Below are 20,329 nucleotides of genomic sequence, written 5' to 3' on the forward strand. Positions count from 1 at the left end.
GTTTATTGTCTGGATGTGGTGTACATGGTATTTAGTAGGGTGGGGGAAAGATGGGACACCTTTTCATTCTATTTCCTCGTCCCATTTGGTAGTAAACAAAGAACATTTAAAGAATTATAAAACCGTGTCCTCACGACTCCCATAGACCGTTGTTAATATATAACATGATATATAGTAGAGTAGGGGAAGATGGGACACCTTTTCATTCTATTTTATCGCCCCATTTAGTAGTAAACAAAGAACAATTAAACAATTATAAAATCGTATCCCCACGACTCCCATAGACCGTTGTTAATTGTTTAAAACACGATCGGGTTATTTAGATATTATGCGCTAAAGATGTCCCATCTTCCCCCACCATAGTATACGATTATAGTTGCTGTATCACGTGCGATGTTAAAACGAACAAACAGAGAAATATCTACACACAGGTCAGCGTGGATATTTCTTTGTTTATTTTTTTAAGCGACGTTTACACTGCAGTGTAGCTCGCCTTGTTACAACAACGCCAGTTACAAATGATAATTAATTATATAAAAACTAGCCATACCTACCCATTGTAAAGAACTTTCGCGGCTACACAAGCCAGCAAACTTAATATTAGTACCCCTCTCATTGTGATGTCACACACTGCATTGACATGCAACAAACTACTGCTTGCTTACACCTGCAATTAATCATTAATTTAAACTCGTGACCGATATGTCGTATTTTCAAGGAATAGGATACTGCTACCATTGTGGGCGTATGTATCCTTGGGTAAGACACTAAACGGCAATTGCTCCAACCCAGTGGTCACTAATGGGTTGTCTAAATTATCAGCCATACAGAAAAAAAAATCACCCACAAAGTTACACACGTGGTAACTCTTAAGCGGGCACGAGGTGTATATGGTCGTTTAAACATTTTAATAATAATTTCATTTATATCTAACACAAAGCATTTAATACACTTAGATACAGATTGGGAAAAACGAAACTTCAATGTATCGACACCACAGTACAACGGATTCCACTACATGCACGCCCACTTTATATGCATGTATATAATGAATGTATCTGCTTATTGCGTGTCCTGTTCTTTACCGACGAAGTTTTCGAACCCACGTACCCTATGGTTCACACATCTACTGTTTAACTTTATTGTTGATATTTTCTGCATGCATTTAATTTAAGAATTTCGTGTAATAATGCAAAATGTTCGGTAATTTTAACCCACCTGCCCAACGTTATGTGTAATATTATATAGTCGCTAGACGATGCTAAAGAGTTTTTCGTATAGTTTAGAAAATGTTTTTTTTTAAACAGTTCTGAAATTTCAATTGAATTTAATATTTATTGTTTTTATTTTTCTAAACTTTTAAAATGTTTAAGTAATACGATATGTTTATTAAATGAGCGACTTTGACATAAAAATAACATTAATTTGTCGGTGCTTAGGCACGCCGTCTAGCGGATTGAAATACAAGCGATTCTGGAATATCGTTTATTGACGTCTGAATGTTGTTTGTTTTGTTATAACGTGCTAGTAATTAATCACGAGGTAAAAACGCGCGTTACGCCGTACTTTGAAGACAGCAGTTTCTATTTTAAGTAAACACAGTTCAAGTTTACGAGTATAAGCGCCCAGTTTGAGTGTATATTTGTATTTCATATTAAACTTTATACGTAACAGTTTAAACGTAAAAACGTGAGCCATTACTTAATCCAACCAACAGTATAAAAACAGGATAATATTTGAGTGAAAGGTGTATCAGAAGTAACTTTTCACAAAGTTATACTGTTGGTTGTAACCTGTTAATAATATTGTGTAAAATATTGTATGTATGTTATTTTATTTATATTAAACTAAACTACATAACTTTAATCTATCAGAAAAGCGTAGTTAGGGGTGAGTGGTTATAGGAGTTAAAAAAGCGGAGGCGTATTTGCGTACCAAACAGAATAGCAAATTACAGTAAGGTATTACATATTTATTGGTGGTAGTTTTTGTTTGGTTTATTAATACAATCAATAAATTTAGTATACAAAAAGTTACATTTATTAAAGTTGTTTGTATTGTGTATGGTTTGTAACCTATTATCATGTAAGTTGGCTGAAACAAAACACCCGCGTTATAATGACTGTCGTTTCTCCACCATGCGAAGATAAATAAGTTACATATGTGGTAACTAAGCGGGCACATGGTGTATGAAACAGAACACCTGTGTTATACCGACTGTAGTTTCCCCCCATGCGTGGATAAACAAGTTACCGACCTAAAATTCTTATATTATCTTTGTTCCAACAGAATCGAAATTTTTATAATGGTCGCTTGTTTTTTTATAGTTTCCCCTGTCATATTATTGCCGAAACAAAACTGCCTCAATTTTTATAAAATGTAAAGTCAATGATGTCATCAGACATGCCGGAGCCCTCGACCAATCAAAGCACAGCAAAGGTGCTGTTTAATTTCACACCAGGTGTCCCCGCTGAGCTGGAGTTACTCGCCGGAGATTTTGTGGAAGTTGAAAAAATTGTCGACGATTTCTGGTATTTTGGGACGAATTTAAAAGATGGGACACAGGGTGTGTATTATGTGTTGTTGAGTGTCTATATATCTCAGTGTCGAGATGGTACATGGTAGCCCGACTCAAATTTTCGTTTTTTGCGTTAAATTAAAGGGTTAAACTTTTTGTTTCCTTGGTGTTGGGGTAATAAAAAGTCTCAGGTGTGCTTCAATGAAGACCTCACCCTTATATAATAGAACTAGTATTGAGTGTCTTTAAACTGCCTTAGTGGGGTCTAGATCATAGGCGTAAAGTTTTACTAAACGTTAGGGTTGCAAAAACCAGAAAGAAAGGAAATCTTAAAAAACGGTTTGCAACCCTTTGTTTTCGGTTTGCAACCCTTTAAATATGTGCTTTGTAAACGCTCATACAAACGTAAACCTATTCAGAATTACGTAGGGATGAGACAAATTAAAATTACGCGCGTTCGGCAAGTCCGTGTAATGAGAAACGGTCGAATCCGATTGCCTGGCGAGTGACGTCACAGTAGCTATGTCGCATGCGCCTTTCGTCAAGCCCGCACGAGTGTGTGGTTATCTTACAAACGAAGACCCGTCCGTCGGAAATAGTAGGTTTCCAGAACGAAATATCGCGGAAATAAACTGCCTAAAACGTTTCCAACACTGCTTTATATTTATATGCAATGTTTTCCTCAGGCAAGCAGCATATTTATCACGAAATAGTAGGGATTCACACGTGGATTCATTGCATCATAATAACGATTGTTTGAACCTGGCAATTGATTACGACATAATAGCGATTCACACGTTGATTACTGACGTCACAATAGCGATTCACACGTGAATTATTTAGCAAACAGGAGTTTAAATACCAGTTGAATGCATTTGTGTCGTGAATGACGCATCGGTATTGACATATTTTAACGAACGTAAACAAAGTTTGTTCGCAGTAATAATGGCGTCTTCGTTTGGTCGAACGTAATTCCTTACGCATTATTAGTATGGAGAAAATCAAAGGGTTGCCAGGCAACCCTGCAACCCCATAACTTTACGCCAGTGGTCTAGATGGTAGCACCCTGGGTGTTGGAGTAATATACCTACATGGCTACGTCCCAGGTCTCAGGTGTGCTTCACTCCGAAACCCTGACAAGGAATTTAGCTGCAGTTACTAGATAATGAACTGAGTAACTTAGTAATACTAAAAGTCGTGCAAGCAAAAGATACTTTTTTGCTAAAAACGTTATAACTGCATTTAATATTTAGATTACAATTTTTAAAATGTTCGAAGCTTCTAAAGAAGAGCCAGCATTTTGCTTCTGAAACGTTTAGTAAATGGCTGATACTACACTTTCATATTCCTTCTTTTTTTCACTAAAGACCTCACCATTTTTCGTAGCGCTTAATCCTCACTTTTATTTTGCTGTAAGAATCGTCCAACATTCAAAAGCATTAGAAAAAAAGCATCAAGTTCACATAATTTACCACAGTTAATGTTGTGATGTTTTATCCTAACATTAACCCTTGTTTTCCCCCCAGGCCAGTTCCCCAAAGACTTTGTTACATTCATCCAACTCCCAACCACCAAACCATCGGAAAAACTTTTATTTGCGCTTGATTCTTTCTTTCCAGAAACATCTGAAGATCTTCCATTTGAAAAAGGTGAAATATTAGTGAAAAATCAAACTATCACTGGTGCCAAAAAAACACAGGAGAGGCAGGGATAGTTAAACACACAATCTTGTGAAACAAATCTAACTTATTCGTTGTAACGTTTCTTGTTTACTGATTAATGCAGTGTAGAAAACCGCTGAAACAGGCAAAATATTTGTGCTGGTGAAGAAACCACTCATTACACTTGCTTCTAACCCCTAATCAGTGAGCCATTACTCAAACCTGTGACAGCGTAACTGTGGGTGTAATATTATAGGGTGTATAAGATGTTACCCCATTATTTTAAACATGGTGACAAAATATATTTTAGAATTAAGCAGTGTCACCCCTAGATTTTACTTCATCGTAATACAGCTATAGTTTTTGTGTTGATTTAAAGCGTTTAAAATTTGTTTGTATGGTTATCTGGGTATACAGTATTGGAATTTTACTCAATTCTTTGTTTTATATTATTTAGAAATTATTATTATTTTGAACTTTTTTGTGTGGTTGATGCAGTGGGCATTGAAACCACACTGTGCGTAACCATGGTTGCACGAGGTGTATGTCACATGACCAGTAGTGAGTCAGTCATTGTGATGTCATAATGAGGCCAATACTAGAATTCATTTAATAAAGTTAATAACAATTTTATTCCACAAGTTCATGGTAAACAGGTGTAACTGTTGTAGTTGGTAAATAAACATTATCATACTTTGCATAACTTTTTTTTAACGATAATATTGATAATTCTTAACCAACCTAGTTAGTTAGTTAGTTTATTCATATATTGTTTAAATTAAGATTAATTTTTAATTAAAAAAATCTGTGACTCGTGTATTTTTTCAGGTGACATCATCGTTATGGAATCAAAAATTGATGAGTCATGGGTAATGGGGCGATGTAACAATCAATGCGGAATGTTCCCGCTCAATTACACAATGGAGTTTCGAAAATCAACGAAATTAAAATCAAGAAATGAAGTTTTGAGCCAAGTACAAGCCACCATGTCTTTGACTGCCCAGCTCGATAATGAGTTAAGTTTCAAAGCTGGGGAAATTATCGATGTTTGTAAATACGTTGATGATGCTTGGGCTGAAGGGAGAATAGGGGATCGAACAGGTGTCTTCCCTTTGTCATTTACCACGAAAATCTCCATAAATAGCGAGCGAAAAAATAGCGAAATATCTTCCAAGAAAAAAAATTCTGTTAAAAATGATCGAAAAGTTGATGAGATATCGTCGACGCTGCAACGGACCGGAGACAAAAGTTGGAAAGTTGAACCTGCTGTAGGTGGAGTGGTTGAAGTCGCTTCAAGTGGGGTTCAACAACAGCGTTGTCTCCAGCAGGACAATGATAAGTTGTTTAGTGGTGGGGTGGTTGGCTCGTCAGTTGAACAGCGAAGTGAAATCAATGGTGGGAAAGCAAAAGGTTTGTAATTAACTTGTATATCTATATGTGTGTGTGTGGCCCATTTGCTGTAAAGTTTAATGTATTCTGTATGGGGATGTCCTTCTTAGAGGACGGGGGATTTATGCCATAGTTGCCGATACCTAATAATATAAAGTTTAATGAAAGAATATAATTTAGCAAGGTTTGTTTATAATGTAATAAAATTAATAAAATACATACACATATGTAAATATATATATAACATAAATATATATCTTCTCTTTTTATTGCATTATTTTAGTAACCCACCATTATATTCAAGTTTATATGATGGATGTTTATTTTAAGTTGCTTATGTACTTTTGTAAGTGATGTAATTAACATTAGAACAATTATCAATATTTCTAATTAACTTTTCAATTACATTGTATGATTAGTAGTCCTTGTCAAACTAATAACAAAGTTACAACTATAGAACCATTTATTACCTGCGGTTACTAAGAATTGCCTCAGGGCAACTACTCATAAGAAGCAACAATTTATATTTACTTTCAAACTGAGGGTCTCGCACTCACGTGTAATATATACTTAATGGATAACTAGACATGTGTTTCTGTACTTTCTGTTTGAGTCATTATAAAACTAGGAATCATTTTATATTTTTATTTATTTTTGCCAGAGTATTTCATAGTGTGCATTGCTTCATAGATTTTCTCTACTTTGTTCGCTTGTTTTAAACCTAGGAGTTAATTTATAGAATATAATATATATATAGATAGGCTATTATATAATATATATTTTTTTTAGTTGGTAATTGTAATTTTCAGGTATAAACTGTTTTACTCTATGTTTGTTTAAATGTTATTTCTAAATTTCAGATCCCATTGTCACAGAGGGGGATTCCGTGGTAGCAAAGTTTTCGTATCAACGTAGAAACTCGAACGAGTTATCTTTCAAAGAAGGAGATAATATAGAAGTGATTGAACGAACGTCGGATATGTGGTTGTACGGGAAGATTAACAACAACTTTGGTTATATACCACGATCGTATGTAGCTGATAGACTCGTCAGTTTAGCCAAGAAATTAGAAAGTGATGCCGCGATCATGGATGCTGGGGTTGAAGAAAATGAGAAAGCAAAGCAATGCATAAGCAAAGCTATAACGGGGAGGCATGAGGTTGACATCAGGTTAGTTGTGTGCGACTTTGTGGCTACAACAGACTTTGAGGTCTCTGTAAATATCGGCGAAACTGTCCATGTATTGAAAGTGAATGGGGAGTGGTGCGATGTTAAAGACCATTTCGGGAAGACGGGTTTTGTCCCAACAGAGTGCTTGCAACAAGTTGTAGCAAAGAACATGAAAGAGAAATATTCCCCTGTAACTTACACTGTGGCTAACATTGCGCCGAGTTCCAACAGAAACCAAGTTTCTACGAACCCTGAACCGCCTGCATTCGATTCAGGGACGTATAGAGTGAAGAAGCGAAGAGATTCCCAACCACAGATGCAAAATAACCAACCAGAGCAAAACAAGTCCTCACTTAGTGGGGCAGTCCAGCCTATGAAAGGAATCAGTCGTTCAAATCCAGTTGGTTCAAAACCCCGACAAAAATACAAACATTCGAACTCGATGACTGCATTAAACCCTTCGCCAGGAAATGAAGGTAAAACTGTGTCGAGAAAAAGTGAGTATTCGAAGCCTAATCGAAGTGCTAGCCACATCCAAAGAAGCTACAGCCTCCGCGAGCATAAGATCCCACATTCATCAAGTGCTGGAGAACTTAGCACATCGTCCAGCCCAATATTCCATCGAAACACCCCTCGATATATATCATCCTCATCACGCAGCGACACAAACTCGACATGTAGCTCCGACTCCACCAAATCAGCCCCAACCCCCACCCAACCCACTGTCCCCCCACATCGGGGAAAACCGTCAAAAAAACTTCACCAAGAAATCATTTTATCTTTTGACCCGCTAGCGAGTGATGAAAAACCCCCAGATTTACCTGTTCGAACGACATCAAACAAGCGTGCTACCCGCGCTGCCCCGCCGCCCCCCACTAAGTCACCAGCTGCTAATGTTTCAACCGATGTCTCACCCAAGAGAAATATGTCACCACCTAAAAGGCCTCCACAACCGAGGGTGAAGTCAAAGAAAAACAACCAACCACAAATATCCCCTCAACAAAAGCAAAGAATTGAAAAGGTTGGTAATGTTGAGTTATTGCTATTATTATTGTATAGCAAAGTTGACCAGGGAAACTGGTTCGAGGCTCGATGCTGGCAACATTGTCAGAGTACGGAATTAACGACAATTCCTCCAACCCAGTGGTTACTAATAAATTGCCTGAAATCTTAGGTAGGCTATAAAAACAATCACCCACAAAGTTACAAGCACGTGGTGTATCTGTTTCATACACCTCGCAAAACACCAGTGTTATTTATAACCGTTGTCATTGCCACACCATGCGATATTAAACAAGTCACATTCTTTTATTCTTATTTTAACAATAATCTTTCCACATGGCTTGCCAACCATACCGGGGTTGAATTGAATAAAGAGCTTTTGTTGTTCTTTTTGTTTTTTCCATTCTAAATAAATATACAGGGATTTTTTATTACTTTATTCAGGAACTAAATATCTGTAGCCAACAGGAAAGTGGATAGGGAACTAAAAGTTTTTGTTTTGTTTGAATTATATTATGTTATAAATTGGTTCAGCCGGTATACAAGGGTTAAATTTATTTTACCGACGTTTCGTTTGTCATACGGCAAGACTTCACAAGTTTTTATACCATAATTAAACAATAAATAATTATTGGTAGAAAACAGCAGCAAAATGTTTAGTTCAATTAGTTTTTTGATTCAGTAACTTAAAATTTATCGTTTGTATAACTTGTATTGTTGTGTTTTTGTATTAATGTGTATTAGGTGTTCTAGGTAGGGAGTTAAACCTTTCATATAAAATGTGGAATCGCTCGTCAGAAATTGTAGAATTTGTTTAAATTAGTTTGTAGGGAAGAACAACCATGCTTTTACCGCGCATGGTTCATCCGAAATAGTAATTAACTTGAAGTGGTGAATGGTGACATAGTATGTTTGCTGAATATATTATTGTTGGTGGAATGTGTTGAACAAATGTTAGATATTTCTGTGAATTTTATGACAGAAGCCACACACGACATACGTCAGTTATCTGCTGCCACTGTATCTCTTAAATTTCTATTCCTTTAAATGAGTTGCGCTAGTTATATAATGTTTCAATGATATTTTAGTGTTCTTGACAGCTAGTTTTACAAATCTAAACAAAACTATAAACAAAATTAGATGTGAGTGTAACTGGAAAAACAATTACTTTGAACTGATTGCAGCTTAATTTGTGTTTAACCAACACTTCAGTATTCCTAAGTACTTTTGCAGCAAAAATCCTTAATTTAAAACTTAATCAAAATTCCTTAGCTTCACAATAATGAATATCAATATCAGCGTATTAGTTGTTCAAAATTTGTATTTTATATTCGAAAATAAAAAATCTATGTTTTTATTGTATTTTAATTAAAATTTCCCGAACTTTAGATACGCAGTGAGATAGAGGAATATTGCCGCATGCGAAAGGATCTCGAGAATCTTTACAACGGAACACTCGATGGAAAGGAACGAATGGAGATCTCGGAAAACAAACAATTTGTCAACTCTAAGCTGACGAGGCTGCAGAAAGAACTGCATGAAATTGTGTGTAAGTAGACAAATAGAAAACGTTTGACATGTGTAAACACTATGAGTGCGTCACGGTCCAGTACACACTAAGCCTGAGGCCCACATACCTTATCTCTTTATGATATATGGGTGGTGTCTGCTGTGTTGTGGCATGCAGAGCTTATATCACTAGCTTTAGCTTTAGTGACTTCAACCACAGATTAGTGTAAATAGTAAGTCTCAGGGTTTATTATAATATGATCTGTTTTATTATTTGGCAGTCTATTTAGTCACACCTATTTTTCATGGGTTAGGTTCATAAAGTTGTAGAAACAACCCAGATTTTGTTCACAGAACTATTTAAGTATGACAGGTTTTATAATCTATTATATATATATATGATGCAATCATTAAAATGTTAATCATACTTCAAATTATTTGATAATATTTTGGTCACACCTATTTTGATGGTTCAGCTTCATTCACAGTTGCAGCATGAAGGTTATGGCAATTATGAATCTATGATTGATATGATTTCTCTGCATTTGGCAGAAAGTTGTCAGAATGATTATTAAGCAAGGAGACATGTTGTTATAAACAAGTCAATATTAAATAGGAAATATTGTGTATGAAGTTATTTAAAACGTTTCAAAAGACTCTATTTTTAAATAAATGTATTAATATCCAGGTATTTGCACCAAAATTAATTTAAAATTATTATCTTTCTCTTTTTTCATTGGAAATGTTACTTACTTATGTATATTTATTTTTATGCACCCAAAATTTGGTTGTAACATTGTAGAATGTACATAAACCTTAGTAAATGATATCTATAGTCGATGTTGCGACTTATTTACCCGGCATGTATCTGACATAACCTGTCTGTCAAGATCTGTTGTATTTAATAGAAAGTTTTAGTACGGGGAAGATGGGACACCTTTTCATTCTATTTTCTCATCCCATTTGGTAGTAAACAAAGAACATTCAAAGAATTATAAAACCTTCTCCTCGCGACTTCCATAGACCATTGTTAATTGTTTAAAACACAATCAGAATATTTGGTTATTATGCGCTAAAGGTGTCCCGTTTTCCCCCACCCTACTATATATTAAAATCATTTTTAAAATATAAAAAAAAACGGTAGTTGAATAGTAAATATCATGTGAAACCAGTATTATTTGTAGCAAACTAGCATCATGTATTAAACTTGGTCCTTATCTTATCTCTAAGTTAATGTTTAAGTTACCTCATAGTCATATGGTCACATGTATAACCAGTCCGTACCTGTTGTAACCAGTCTGTTTCAAACATTTGTTTGTATAGCATGTTTGCACAGGGATATCATCCATAAGTTGAGGTGTATGATGTTGCTTAGCTGTTTAGTGGGATGTTATGTCAGTTTATAAATCGTTGGGTCAGTTAGAGCCTAAATTAGAAAACATGGATTTTTTGGTTAGTTTCAATTCAGTACAAACATAGCAGTCCATATATATATATATATATGAAATATTTTTATTGGTTTTTAAACGTTTCTGTTTAAGCTGTTTAAGAAGTGTAACTAGGTCAGAATCAGATCTTAAGCTGTAGTATTAGGGTATCACTATCATATTGATATCTTTACTTAAAAAATAAGAAAGGAATTTAATCGTAAATATGATATCTAATACTTTGTATAAAAATAGAAAATATGACTTTAAAATACTTTTGTCTTGGCCAAAGAAATAAAGTTAGAAGATATGTATCTTTTTTAAATGACTTTTTTATAAACAGAGAAAATTGGCATCAATTAAGTTACATTGTAAACCTAGTAATAGTGACATGGCAGAATCCGACACTTCTGGTTTAAATGCAAGGAATATAGATCTAGGGATTTATCAAGGGGTGCCGGAACGAACACATAAAAACTGGCTGGGAAGGAAAAAGAAACCAAAACGTGTCGACCTAATTAACCCTCTTTATGACCAAACAATCGCCTCAAACAATAAACTGTTCGTTCCTGTGATTCAAGTTTCCGATTATGGGGATTCCCCTGTGAGGGCAAGTCCTGTGTATGAGAATAGTAGAGGGGAGTTATTAAGTGAGAGTGAGACATCGTGTGATGAGGAAGCATCGAGTGCGGGGTCTTCTGGGTATTTGACCCCCTGGGATGCGAGTGACGATGATGGTAATACTGGGGGTTTAAGTGAAAGTTTTTGAATTCTAGAAAAATCTGGCGTGACTTTTTACTGGTCTACCTAACTTAAATAGTCCATGTATCACTGCCTCCCTTACATTTAATTTTGTTTTGAAGTTTGGAAATACTCGCTCGGTATTGTTATTGGGTGGTGTGCTTGTAGAAGGTCACACGTTTCCTAATCAATAATCATGTTTTTAACAATTAACAACGAGTCGTCAGGATACGGTTGGATGGGTAGTCTTGTTATAGGGGGCACATGTTTTCGATTTTAATACTTGGGATGCGGTCACCTTATAAGTTTAAAATATAAACTACCTATGATGGTTGCCAAACATGTGGTGGCAAGTCATGTACGTATGTCTGGTGATGTTGGCTCGTTATATGGGTTGAGTGTTTTGTATTTTTAAACCTGGATTAAAATACAGTCAAAGTCATATTAAACATGAAAAGCCATATTGATAAATGTGCTGTTACTGGTGTTGATAAAAAATTTAACTACAAATATAATTCTCATTATTATATCACCCCCCTAACACACAATATCGTCCACGCAGCTGGAGATCATTTATATGAAAGTGTTGATCAATACATGAAGCCGGAAGTTGAACCTGAAGCTGAATATGAAAGGTGGGTGTGGTTGGTTGGGTGGGTTGTTCTATATGGGTTCATTTGTTTAACTGGAACCATGGCTTAGTGGTTGGACCGTCGTGGGACCTCATAACAAACCTGCCCTGCTCGTGTAGTATAGACTAGCTTCATCATAATATTCATATATTTCGATTAACCAAGCCATTACCCATTCGACCCCTTCATGCCTCACTGTAACCTTACCTATATACAAAACCATATCCCTCAATAACCCCTTTACCCCCAGTATTGCTCGAGCCCCCACCCCACCCCCAATAGAACAAGTAGAAGACTTGAAACGCAAGCGATCGACCAAACGCAAGCATGTGGTGTGCGAGATTATTAAGACTGAGGAAGATTTCTTACAAGACATCACGATCGCTATCATTGATATTATGGAACCATTGATTGATCGAGAGGTTGGTAATGTAGGGGTTAGGTTAGATCTATTTCTATAGTGTTAATATAGGGGTTGTTATACTTATTATGGTTTAATACATTTATCTATATGGGTGGGGAGTAAGGACCTACAGCAAGGTATACCTATAGTTGTATTTGTCTGTGTAGTGTTATGTTGGTATTTGTTGTTATTATGTTTTATTTTATGGTTAATAAAGGGGGGTGGTTTAATATAGGGGTTGTTATATTTATTATACAGTGTTGGTGCTAATGTTGTTTAATATAATATTCTATGTAGTGTGGACGTGGTATACACTGTTAGTGTTATTGAAGTGTATTGTTATATCTGTGTGAGGACCCCTTAAGGCACAAGCTATTGTTTGCAGTAGGTTTGTCAGAATAGCCATATCTTTATAAACCCAAACAAAGCCATCAAATCAACTGGTTGTAGCACCCTAGGTGTCAGAGTAAGACCCAACTTTGATAAAAATTCAGGTCCCGCTGTAAGTACTTATGACGTAGAATATAAAGTGCGCTGCCTATCTTAATTCAGCCATGAAACTGAGACCGAACACTAAGACATAGATAGATGGTCACTAAATGTCAGGAATCATGCTTGTGTAGTATAAATGCTACGCCAGCTTTATCTTATACTCATACTGGATATATATGTATTGAGATTAAGCCACCAATACCCCCTTATACAAAACATGGATAGATGCCACATAGTGACAGTGCCTTATCCATTATATGTATTGAATGGCTGAACCAATCAACATGTCCGTCCTTATCAAGGGGAGTGCTAACCAGCTCTCCTTTTATTCAACACAATATGATCTACTTACCCTTCTACCTATATATGCAGCATTGTAATATAATCTTGTATTTGTGGGGCCCAGCTCCCTCCAGATATAAGGATTGACATTCTCTTTGGAAACATTACGGACGTCAAAGCTTTTTCTGAAGAGTTTCTTGCAGCTTTGAAAGCAATTCCTAATCCACCAGTAAGTTTTTTTATTATTTATTTATAAGTTTGGTATATAATTAATGTGATGTAATTTATATAGAAACGAACTTAGCCGGTTCTTATATAACCCCATTGTTACATTTATACGGTGTATGGTTATGGGTTTGAGGCTCAATGCTGTGGCTTATAAGCGGGCACGAGGTGTATAAAACAGAACACCCATGTTATAACGACCGCGTTGCCCCGCCATGCGAGGATAAATAAATTACATACGTGGTAACTTGTAAGCAGGCACGAGGTGTATAAAACAGAACACCCATGTTATAACGACCGCGTTGCCCCGCCATGCGAGGATAAATAAATTACATACGTGGTAACTTGTAGGGGACACGAGGTGTATGAAACAGAACACCCATGTTATAACAACTGTCGTTTTCTGGCCATGCGAAGATGAATAAGTTACATACATGGTAACTCATAAGCAGGCATGGGGGGGAAAACCAGTTACATTCATACTAACCCTCCCACCTACAGACAGGTGAGCAAAACATTGGCAAAGTATTTTCCCGTTTCTCGCCTCAAATGAAGGAGGTATACAAAGTATATTGCCGCAACCATGATGATGCAACGTCACTCTTAGAGAAATATGAGGAGGACCAGGAGTTTCAGGTTCCATTGCAGGAGTGCCTTAAAAATGCTAAGTAAGTTAGGGTAGTGTAAAACGTGGGGTTTTGTACTGTGGTGGTTATTGGGTTATTGGATATAGAGTAAATGAGCAGAATTTTTACCAGAAGAGATATTTACATATATGTTAAGTTGGCCCATTGCCCCGTAGTGTATTTTATATGGATGAGAACTTTTGGGGAGGCATGATATAAGCCTGGGTTGTTAAGTAGACCATTGTTGAAACATTTTTATCGCAATATTAATACATTACATATACCTTATACACTTATTTTATGAGGAGTTGGCCAATTACCCCAACATTGTATATTCTATATGTAGTATGTACTATGTACCCATTATTACTTAACAAACATATAAGTTATAACATTACACTTATCCCACCAGAGAGATATACAGTGTGACACACCATGTGACATGGGGTTGGGATTTAAGCCATTTCACCAACTTAACCCGATAATAACATTATCTTAACAGGGAGAAAGTGAACACGTTTGACCTCGGTTCCTTCCTCATCAAACCTGTGCAAAGGATGTTAAAATACCCGCTGTTGTTGCAAGAGTTGTTGAAACTTACCGACCATGGTGATAGTGAGGGTGATGCGTCGTATAGAGATCTTATAAACGCAGTGAAGCTGATGCAGAAAGCTGCCAACGAGATTAATGAAGATAAAAGGAAGAAGGATTTAGGTGGGTGGGGGTCATGGTTAGGTGGGGTTAGTGGCACAATTCATTAGTGACCACTGCGGGTGTTTGGTGAAGTGGTTAGGTGGTTGTATTGAGGGTTTGTATATTGCCCTGTGTCCTTTGGGCAAGATACTTAGCGGACATCGTCCAACCCAGCGGTCACTATTGGTTGTAGCACCCTGGGTGTCGGGGTAATGGGCCAACTATGGCCTAAATGTCCCATGCCATGATTTGATGTTTACTTTCAGCCACAATATTTAAGTAAATTAAATTAGCATGACACTGATAGATGTTTGTGTTTTTCGAAAATTTCACATCTAGAAGGATCTTGGATTTAAACCATAGTTAGCCCAACACTCCAAAACCCTTATTTTAATATCATTTTCATTCCTAGTTCGTAAATACCGCCGCGGTAGCCAAGAAACGAAGTTGACGGGCAAAATATCTCGTCTTACGATTCACTCGGTGAAGAAGAAGACGGCACGAATGTCTCGGAGGATCGGTCATGTGACTGGAATCGGTCAACCGGAAACTGTAGATGAAAGGTTTAACGCGGTCGAGAAAAGGTAACGAACGAATATATATCTTCGGTACACCAATAGTTGGACTTGGTTTTTGTTTGATGCGTATTTAGTACCTATTTGTATTTCTCTATATGATTTGGATGTTTTTAAAATTTCGAACAAAACATATTTTCCGATACATTTTTAATCAAATTTTAATCCTGGATTAACTAAACTAATGATCAGCGTTTACCTAACTTGTTTTTAAGGAAATTTTTTAAGCAATTAATCCACGATCACCGTAATTATGTTCTTGGCTGTGTGGGAGAAATTAATCGGAAAAAATGTTTCAAACATCTGTTGTTTTTATCAGAAAAATGTGCCTGGTGTTAAAGTTTGTATATATATATATATTATGATGTTTATTTTGTTTTCCTGTTGTTGCCACCAAATATCATGTTGTATTCAAAATAATTGTTCTGTAAAAACATTAGTTCAATTGCACCAACATTCCGTCTGCCATGCTGTGAGACATGGTCTAGCAATGTACTGGTTTTACCATGAAAGCTTTAAACACCACTTTAATTTTCTGTTTTAAAAAAGAAATTAGTCACAAAAATCAGTCATTAATTAGTTAGAGTGATATTATTTCCGCAGATTTAAAGAGTTGGAGAAATGCGTGAAGGAATTCTTGTTAAACATTGAGAATATTTGCACTAAGTTCCGCGACGAACTTGCCGGTGAATTACTGCTCGCTGAAGATATCTATGATTACTATTCATCCGACCACACGAGGGGGGTAAAGTGCTACACGACGACGTCGAGGAAAATATCAGAACAACTTTACCGACAGTTTGTAAGTTTGTATGATATGTCACAGCTTGATGTTGCCACCATTGTGGCTTTGTGGGCGTATGTGTCCTTGGGCAAGACACTTTAACAGCAATTGCTCCAACCCAGTGGTCACTAATGGGTTGTCCAAACTATCAGCCATACATTAAAATAATGAGATAATCCCCATGTTTGTTCTTTATGAAATACAGGTATTTGTTTGTCAGTTTTTTTCAAGCAGCATTTACACAAAATCCATGCACATAATAGTTGCAGTATAGAGCCTTGAACCCGTAACCTCTGGCCACAAGATACTAACACTTAACCCCCACCCCCCAGCACGACCAGATTCAACTAAACACCGCCTCCCCCCTCTCCTCCTTCCTCGTCCGATGCAAAGGACCGCAAGCCCTCATCGAGAAGAGGTTTGATAAATTACTCGATTACGAACTCTGTCAACGAAACTCAGACTCCAAGGAAAAGATACAGGTATGGGGTTAATATTCTATTCTATATTGGTCAAGTCCTACAGTGAGGTACGCTATGAAATCCGGGGTTTGATATTAATAATATAGATTTTATAATGTTCTAGTATCGTGGTTGTTATTAAGCACTAACTGATAACAAGGTTTGACCCCCCCAATTTCTGAAGCAATATTCTAAAACACAAGCATAGGGCGCTTATGAGCCCCAGTCATTTGCATCCTAGTTTTTAGACACCCCATTTTAAATAGGAACAATTTTACTTTTGTGTTGTTATCTGCTAAAAAACTTGTTGCCCCGCAGATAAAACATGAAGCTATTATACTTATTGTTGCTATAGTGCTTAAAGTTTTTGCACTTGCGAAATATGTAATAATTTTACCCTGGCAGCTAACCCCCATGTAACCCCTTAGATGGCGATGAACGTGTATGAAGCACTAAACCAACAATTACTTGATGAATTACCAATATTATGTAAACTTGGTGCTCGCTTGTTACAAACATGCATATCTACATTCATTACATTACAAGTGAAACTACAACGCAAGATATTAAAGGTAGGAGTTGTGGTGTGTAATGTTTGAAGGGGTGTCTTCACTGTGTTGCATTGGGTATGTTATATGTTTTGTAAGCACGGGGTTTAGGGCTCAAGGCTCGTCGCTGCTACTATTGTGGGACTATGTGTCCTTGGGAAAGACACTTAATGATAATTGCTCCAACCCAGTGGTCACTAATGGATTGTCTAAATTGTCATCCATACATAAAGTTGAAACTATATACACTTAGATACCACAAGTATATTTCATAGCAATTTTACCAAAACACAGTGTTTCTAAAATTTTCCACTTTATTCTACTTCCACAGGAGTTACACTCAGTTCATTATATGTTGGAAAATGATTGTGAAACACTGGAAGGTAAACCTGATCTGGCAACACTGGACAGCACAAGTTTGATGGAAGAGTTCAATCACGAGCATAACCAGGTGGATTGGCAGTGAGCATGAGGTGTATGAAGCCACCATGTATGGTGTGCAACACCCGGGTTACAACTCGACAGTGAGCATGAGGTGTATGAAGCCACCATGTATGGTGTGCAACACTCGTGTTGTAACTCGACAGCGAGCATGAGGTCCAACACTCCTTCTAATAACATATCTACTGCCCCCAGGTGGTGTTTGATGTATCTCGCTTCCTCATCGTGCCTGGATCATTCGGAGCCCTCATCTCAACCAAGTCAAACGAGGAACATCGTAGAAGATCTTCAGTGAGAAGCACGACGTCTATTCCTTCTATAGTGAGTTTGCCTTTTCCTTGTGATCTCTCATTTTTTACTTTTTCTCACATTCTCTTTGGGCTACCTTTTTCTCCCATTCTCTCATTGGCTTAAGTGAGAGATATTTGGAAATAGAAAAAGTCTACATATGAGAGGGAAAGAGATAGTCGGAATGCTGTAGTTTTAACAAACACATCTGACTCGGTGGTTAGCACGGCTTGCTTAAGACCAGAGGATGGAAGTTCAAGGCTTGGTGCTGCTACCATTGTTGTTGTATGAAACACCTGTGTTATAACAATGTATTTTTTGTACCAGCAGTGACAATAAAGTGTTATAACGATTTAACTGCTTCGCTATATATAAGATAAACAAGATATAGAAGGGTGGGGGAGATGGGACACCTTTAACACATAATTTCCGAATATCCTGATCGTGTTTTAAAGAATTAGCAACGGTCTGTGGAAGTCGTGAAGATACGGTTTCATAAATCTTTAAATGTTCTTTGTTTACTACCAAATGGAAGAGAAAACAAAATGAAAAGGTGTTCCATCTTCCCCCACCCTACTATACATTCAATTATTCACCAATTTTACTTAACCCCCCACAGCCGATTCAAACCCAGCAACAGCGTGACCACATTACCACCAAACACCCCCCACCCTCCATACACGTGTGTACGTCACCCCACCACCCCACACAGAAGGTGGAGTTAGCCGTCAACATGGGTGACATAGTTGGGGTAATGAAGACCCAGGACCCCATGGGGAATACCCAACGCTGGTTCGTTGATAACGGAGGTAAAAGAATCTTTATTTATTTAATAAAAATATTTTAATTTTTTTGGATTAAACAAAACTTTGTTTAATATTTTTGGATTGAAAAAGAATATTTTTAAATAAATCTCTTCTTGACGTTTTTGGTTCCATTTGTAATTAATCGATTAATTTTTACTTTAATTATTTTTTTTATTATATTGAATACCTGTAAAATGAGTTTTAGGATTAAAAGTCTTTTGTTTTTAAATATTTAATTATTTTTCCATGTTTTTCCTAATAACAAGTTGACCATTATTAACTTTCCTCCCTAATTATTCCAGCCAGCCAAGGGTTCCTTCCATGTTCCATTTTACACCCATACACCCCCAACCATCTTACCCCTAATTCACCCACAACGCCCCGCCATATGAACCCCACATTCACCCCTGAACAAACCCCAAGCCCCAAACCTCGCCGTAGAACGGTAAGCCCCACCCCTTCCTCATCGTCGGCCGACATCGGGGTTTACAAGCAAACATCCGCGGGATTTGAAGCTTCCAATCCCCGCCACGAGATCGGGATTTATAGCCAGATTTCCACGGGCTTTGAGGCCTCCAGTCCCCGCCAACGTTCGTCGCCGTCCCCGTCCCGAGGAAGCTCCGTCTACCATTTGCGCGAGAGCGCTAGCCAGGGGGAACTACCCGATGACGTATTAACCGAAGTTTTCGAAGAAGAAGAGGAAATGATGGACGAATCAGAGTATGGTGACGTCACACACGCCAATTGTGACGTAAACAAAGAGTATTATCGCGTCGAATATTCGTTCATTGCGCGAAATAAACTTGAACTTACAACGGAGGCTGGGGAGATGTTGGGCTTGCTGGTTCCGCACGATTTGGAAAACAACAACGAATGGTGGCTAATGTCATCCGCTAGTGGGCAGCAGGGATACGTCCCCGCTAATTATTTGACGAAAGCTGAATATTTGTGAAACCGATGTCGTATCCGTTTTAACACCTCGTGTGTCATTCATTTTATTTTCATTGTTTTTAAACAAAGATTGTTTGTTTGTGCACTTAGCAATCTATTATCAGCATTGTGACGTAACTAGGTGCTTTATGACGTGGACAATGATCAGTATTACGTCACAATTATGAATTCATCGGAAACAAAGGTATCATTGTTTAAATCATAATCAACATATTATTACGTATGCTGCATATTTTACCTTCTTATTTCGTAATAATACATACTATGACGTCATAGTAAACAACAATTTGTGATGAATGGGCGATTATTATTCCCGATGTTTGAAGCTTTTTAAATCAACGTCGAACACGCAAGATTGGCCATGGTGTGATCCGCCTCTCCAGCACCCCCCCACTTTTAATCGATTAGGCGCCTACTCTTTCACACGAACGAGCATTTTATAGAACACGAGATTTTCGGGAATCAATCCTCGGTCTCATGGGAGGAGCATTACTGAGTCGAGGGCTTGATAAATTGACGAAGGGTTAGTTTATTATAGTCAACCCACTCGTTCTTGTAATCTGCTACTCATTAAATATGCAAGCGAGTTAAAGGGAAATTACTGGCAGCTATTAAGACGGTCGATACTTCTGTTTAATGCTGTTACGTTCCTGAGGGGGGACCGCCATTGCCGCGATTAGACGCGATTTTCGTTCGCTAATTTTC

At 37.2% G+C, this 20,329-nt stretch overlaps 1 protein-coding gene and 1 non-coding gene across 4 annotated transcripts; one reads left to right on the forward strand and one right to left on the reverse strand.

The window, feature by feature from the left end:
* Window positions 1-1,943: 1,943 nt before the first annotated feature.
* LOC149733040 (dynamin-binding protein-like) lies at window positions 1,944-19,910 on the forward strand. Of its 3 annotated transcripts, XM_089883024.1 has the most exons (20): window positions 1,944-1,961; window positions 2,328-2,566; window positions 4,045-4,167; window positions 5,008-5,589; window positions 6,429-7,759; window positions 9,130-9,289; window positions 11,111-11,413; window positions 11,980-12,052; window positions 12,300-12,471; window positions 13,351-13,455; window positions 13,953-14,119; window positions 14,580-14,791; window positions 15,183-15,354; window positions 15,949-16,147; window positions 16,462-16,611; window positions 17,019-17,162; window positions 17,470-17,589; window positions 17,775-17,900; window positions 18,487-18,676; window positions 18,976-19,910. In XM_089883024.1, exons 2-20 carry the CDS (start codon window positions 2,389-2,391, stop codon window positions 19,623-19,625), a joined length of 5,157 nt encoding a protein of 1,718 aa, XP_089739150.1. In that variant the 5' UTR covers window positions 1,944-1,961; window positions 2,328-2,388; the 3' UTR covers window positions 19,626-19,910. The 3 variants fall into 3 exon arrangements, with proteins under 3 accessions (XP_089739150.1, XP_089739149.1, XP_089739151.1); XM_089883023.1 differs by lacking the exon at window positions 1,944-1,961 and having other exon boundaries at window positions 2,269-2,566; XM_089883025.1 differs by lacking the exons at window positions 1,944-1,961; window positions 11,111-11,413 and having other exon boundaries at window positions 2,270-2,566.
* Window positions 13,153-13,280, reverse strand: LOC149733041 (U6atac minor spliceosomal RNA). The gene has a single exon (XR_016385620.1). It is a non-coding gene; the product is annotated as a U6atac minor spliceosomal RNA (small nuclear RNA).
* Window positions 19,911-20,329: the final 419 nt, after the last annotated feature.

Source organism: Ciona robusta, chromosome 8, assembly GCF_009617815.1.
Source record: "Ciona robusta chromosome 8, ASM961781v2".
NCBI lineage: Eukaryota > Metazoa > Chordata > Ascidiacea > Phlebobranchia > Cionidae > Ciona > Ciona robusta.

What these genes read in the sequence shown, in the direction of transcription:
- LOC149733040 (XM_089883024.1), top strand. Translation starts at nt 2,389, where the DNA reads ATGATGTCATCAGACATGCCGGAGCCCTCGACCAATCAAAGCACAGCA. An exon ending in TTTAAAAGATGGGACACAGG is followed by an intron (nt 2,567 to 4,044) that starts GTGTGTATTATG and finishes TTTTCCCCCCAG; the next exon opens with GCCAGTTCCCCAAAGACTTT. An exon ending in CCTGAAGCTGAATATGAAAG is followed by an intron (nt 12,053 to 12,299) that starts GTGGGTGTGGTT and finishes CTTTACCCCCAG; the next exon opens with TATTGCTCGAGCCCCCACCC.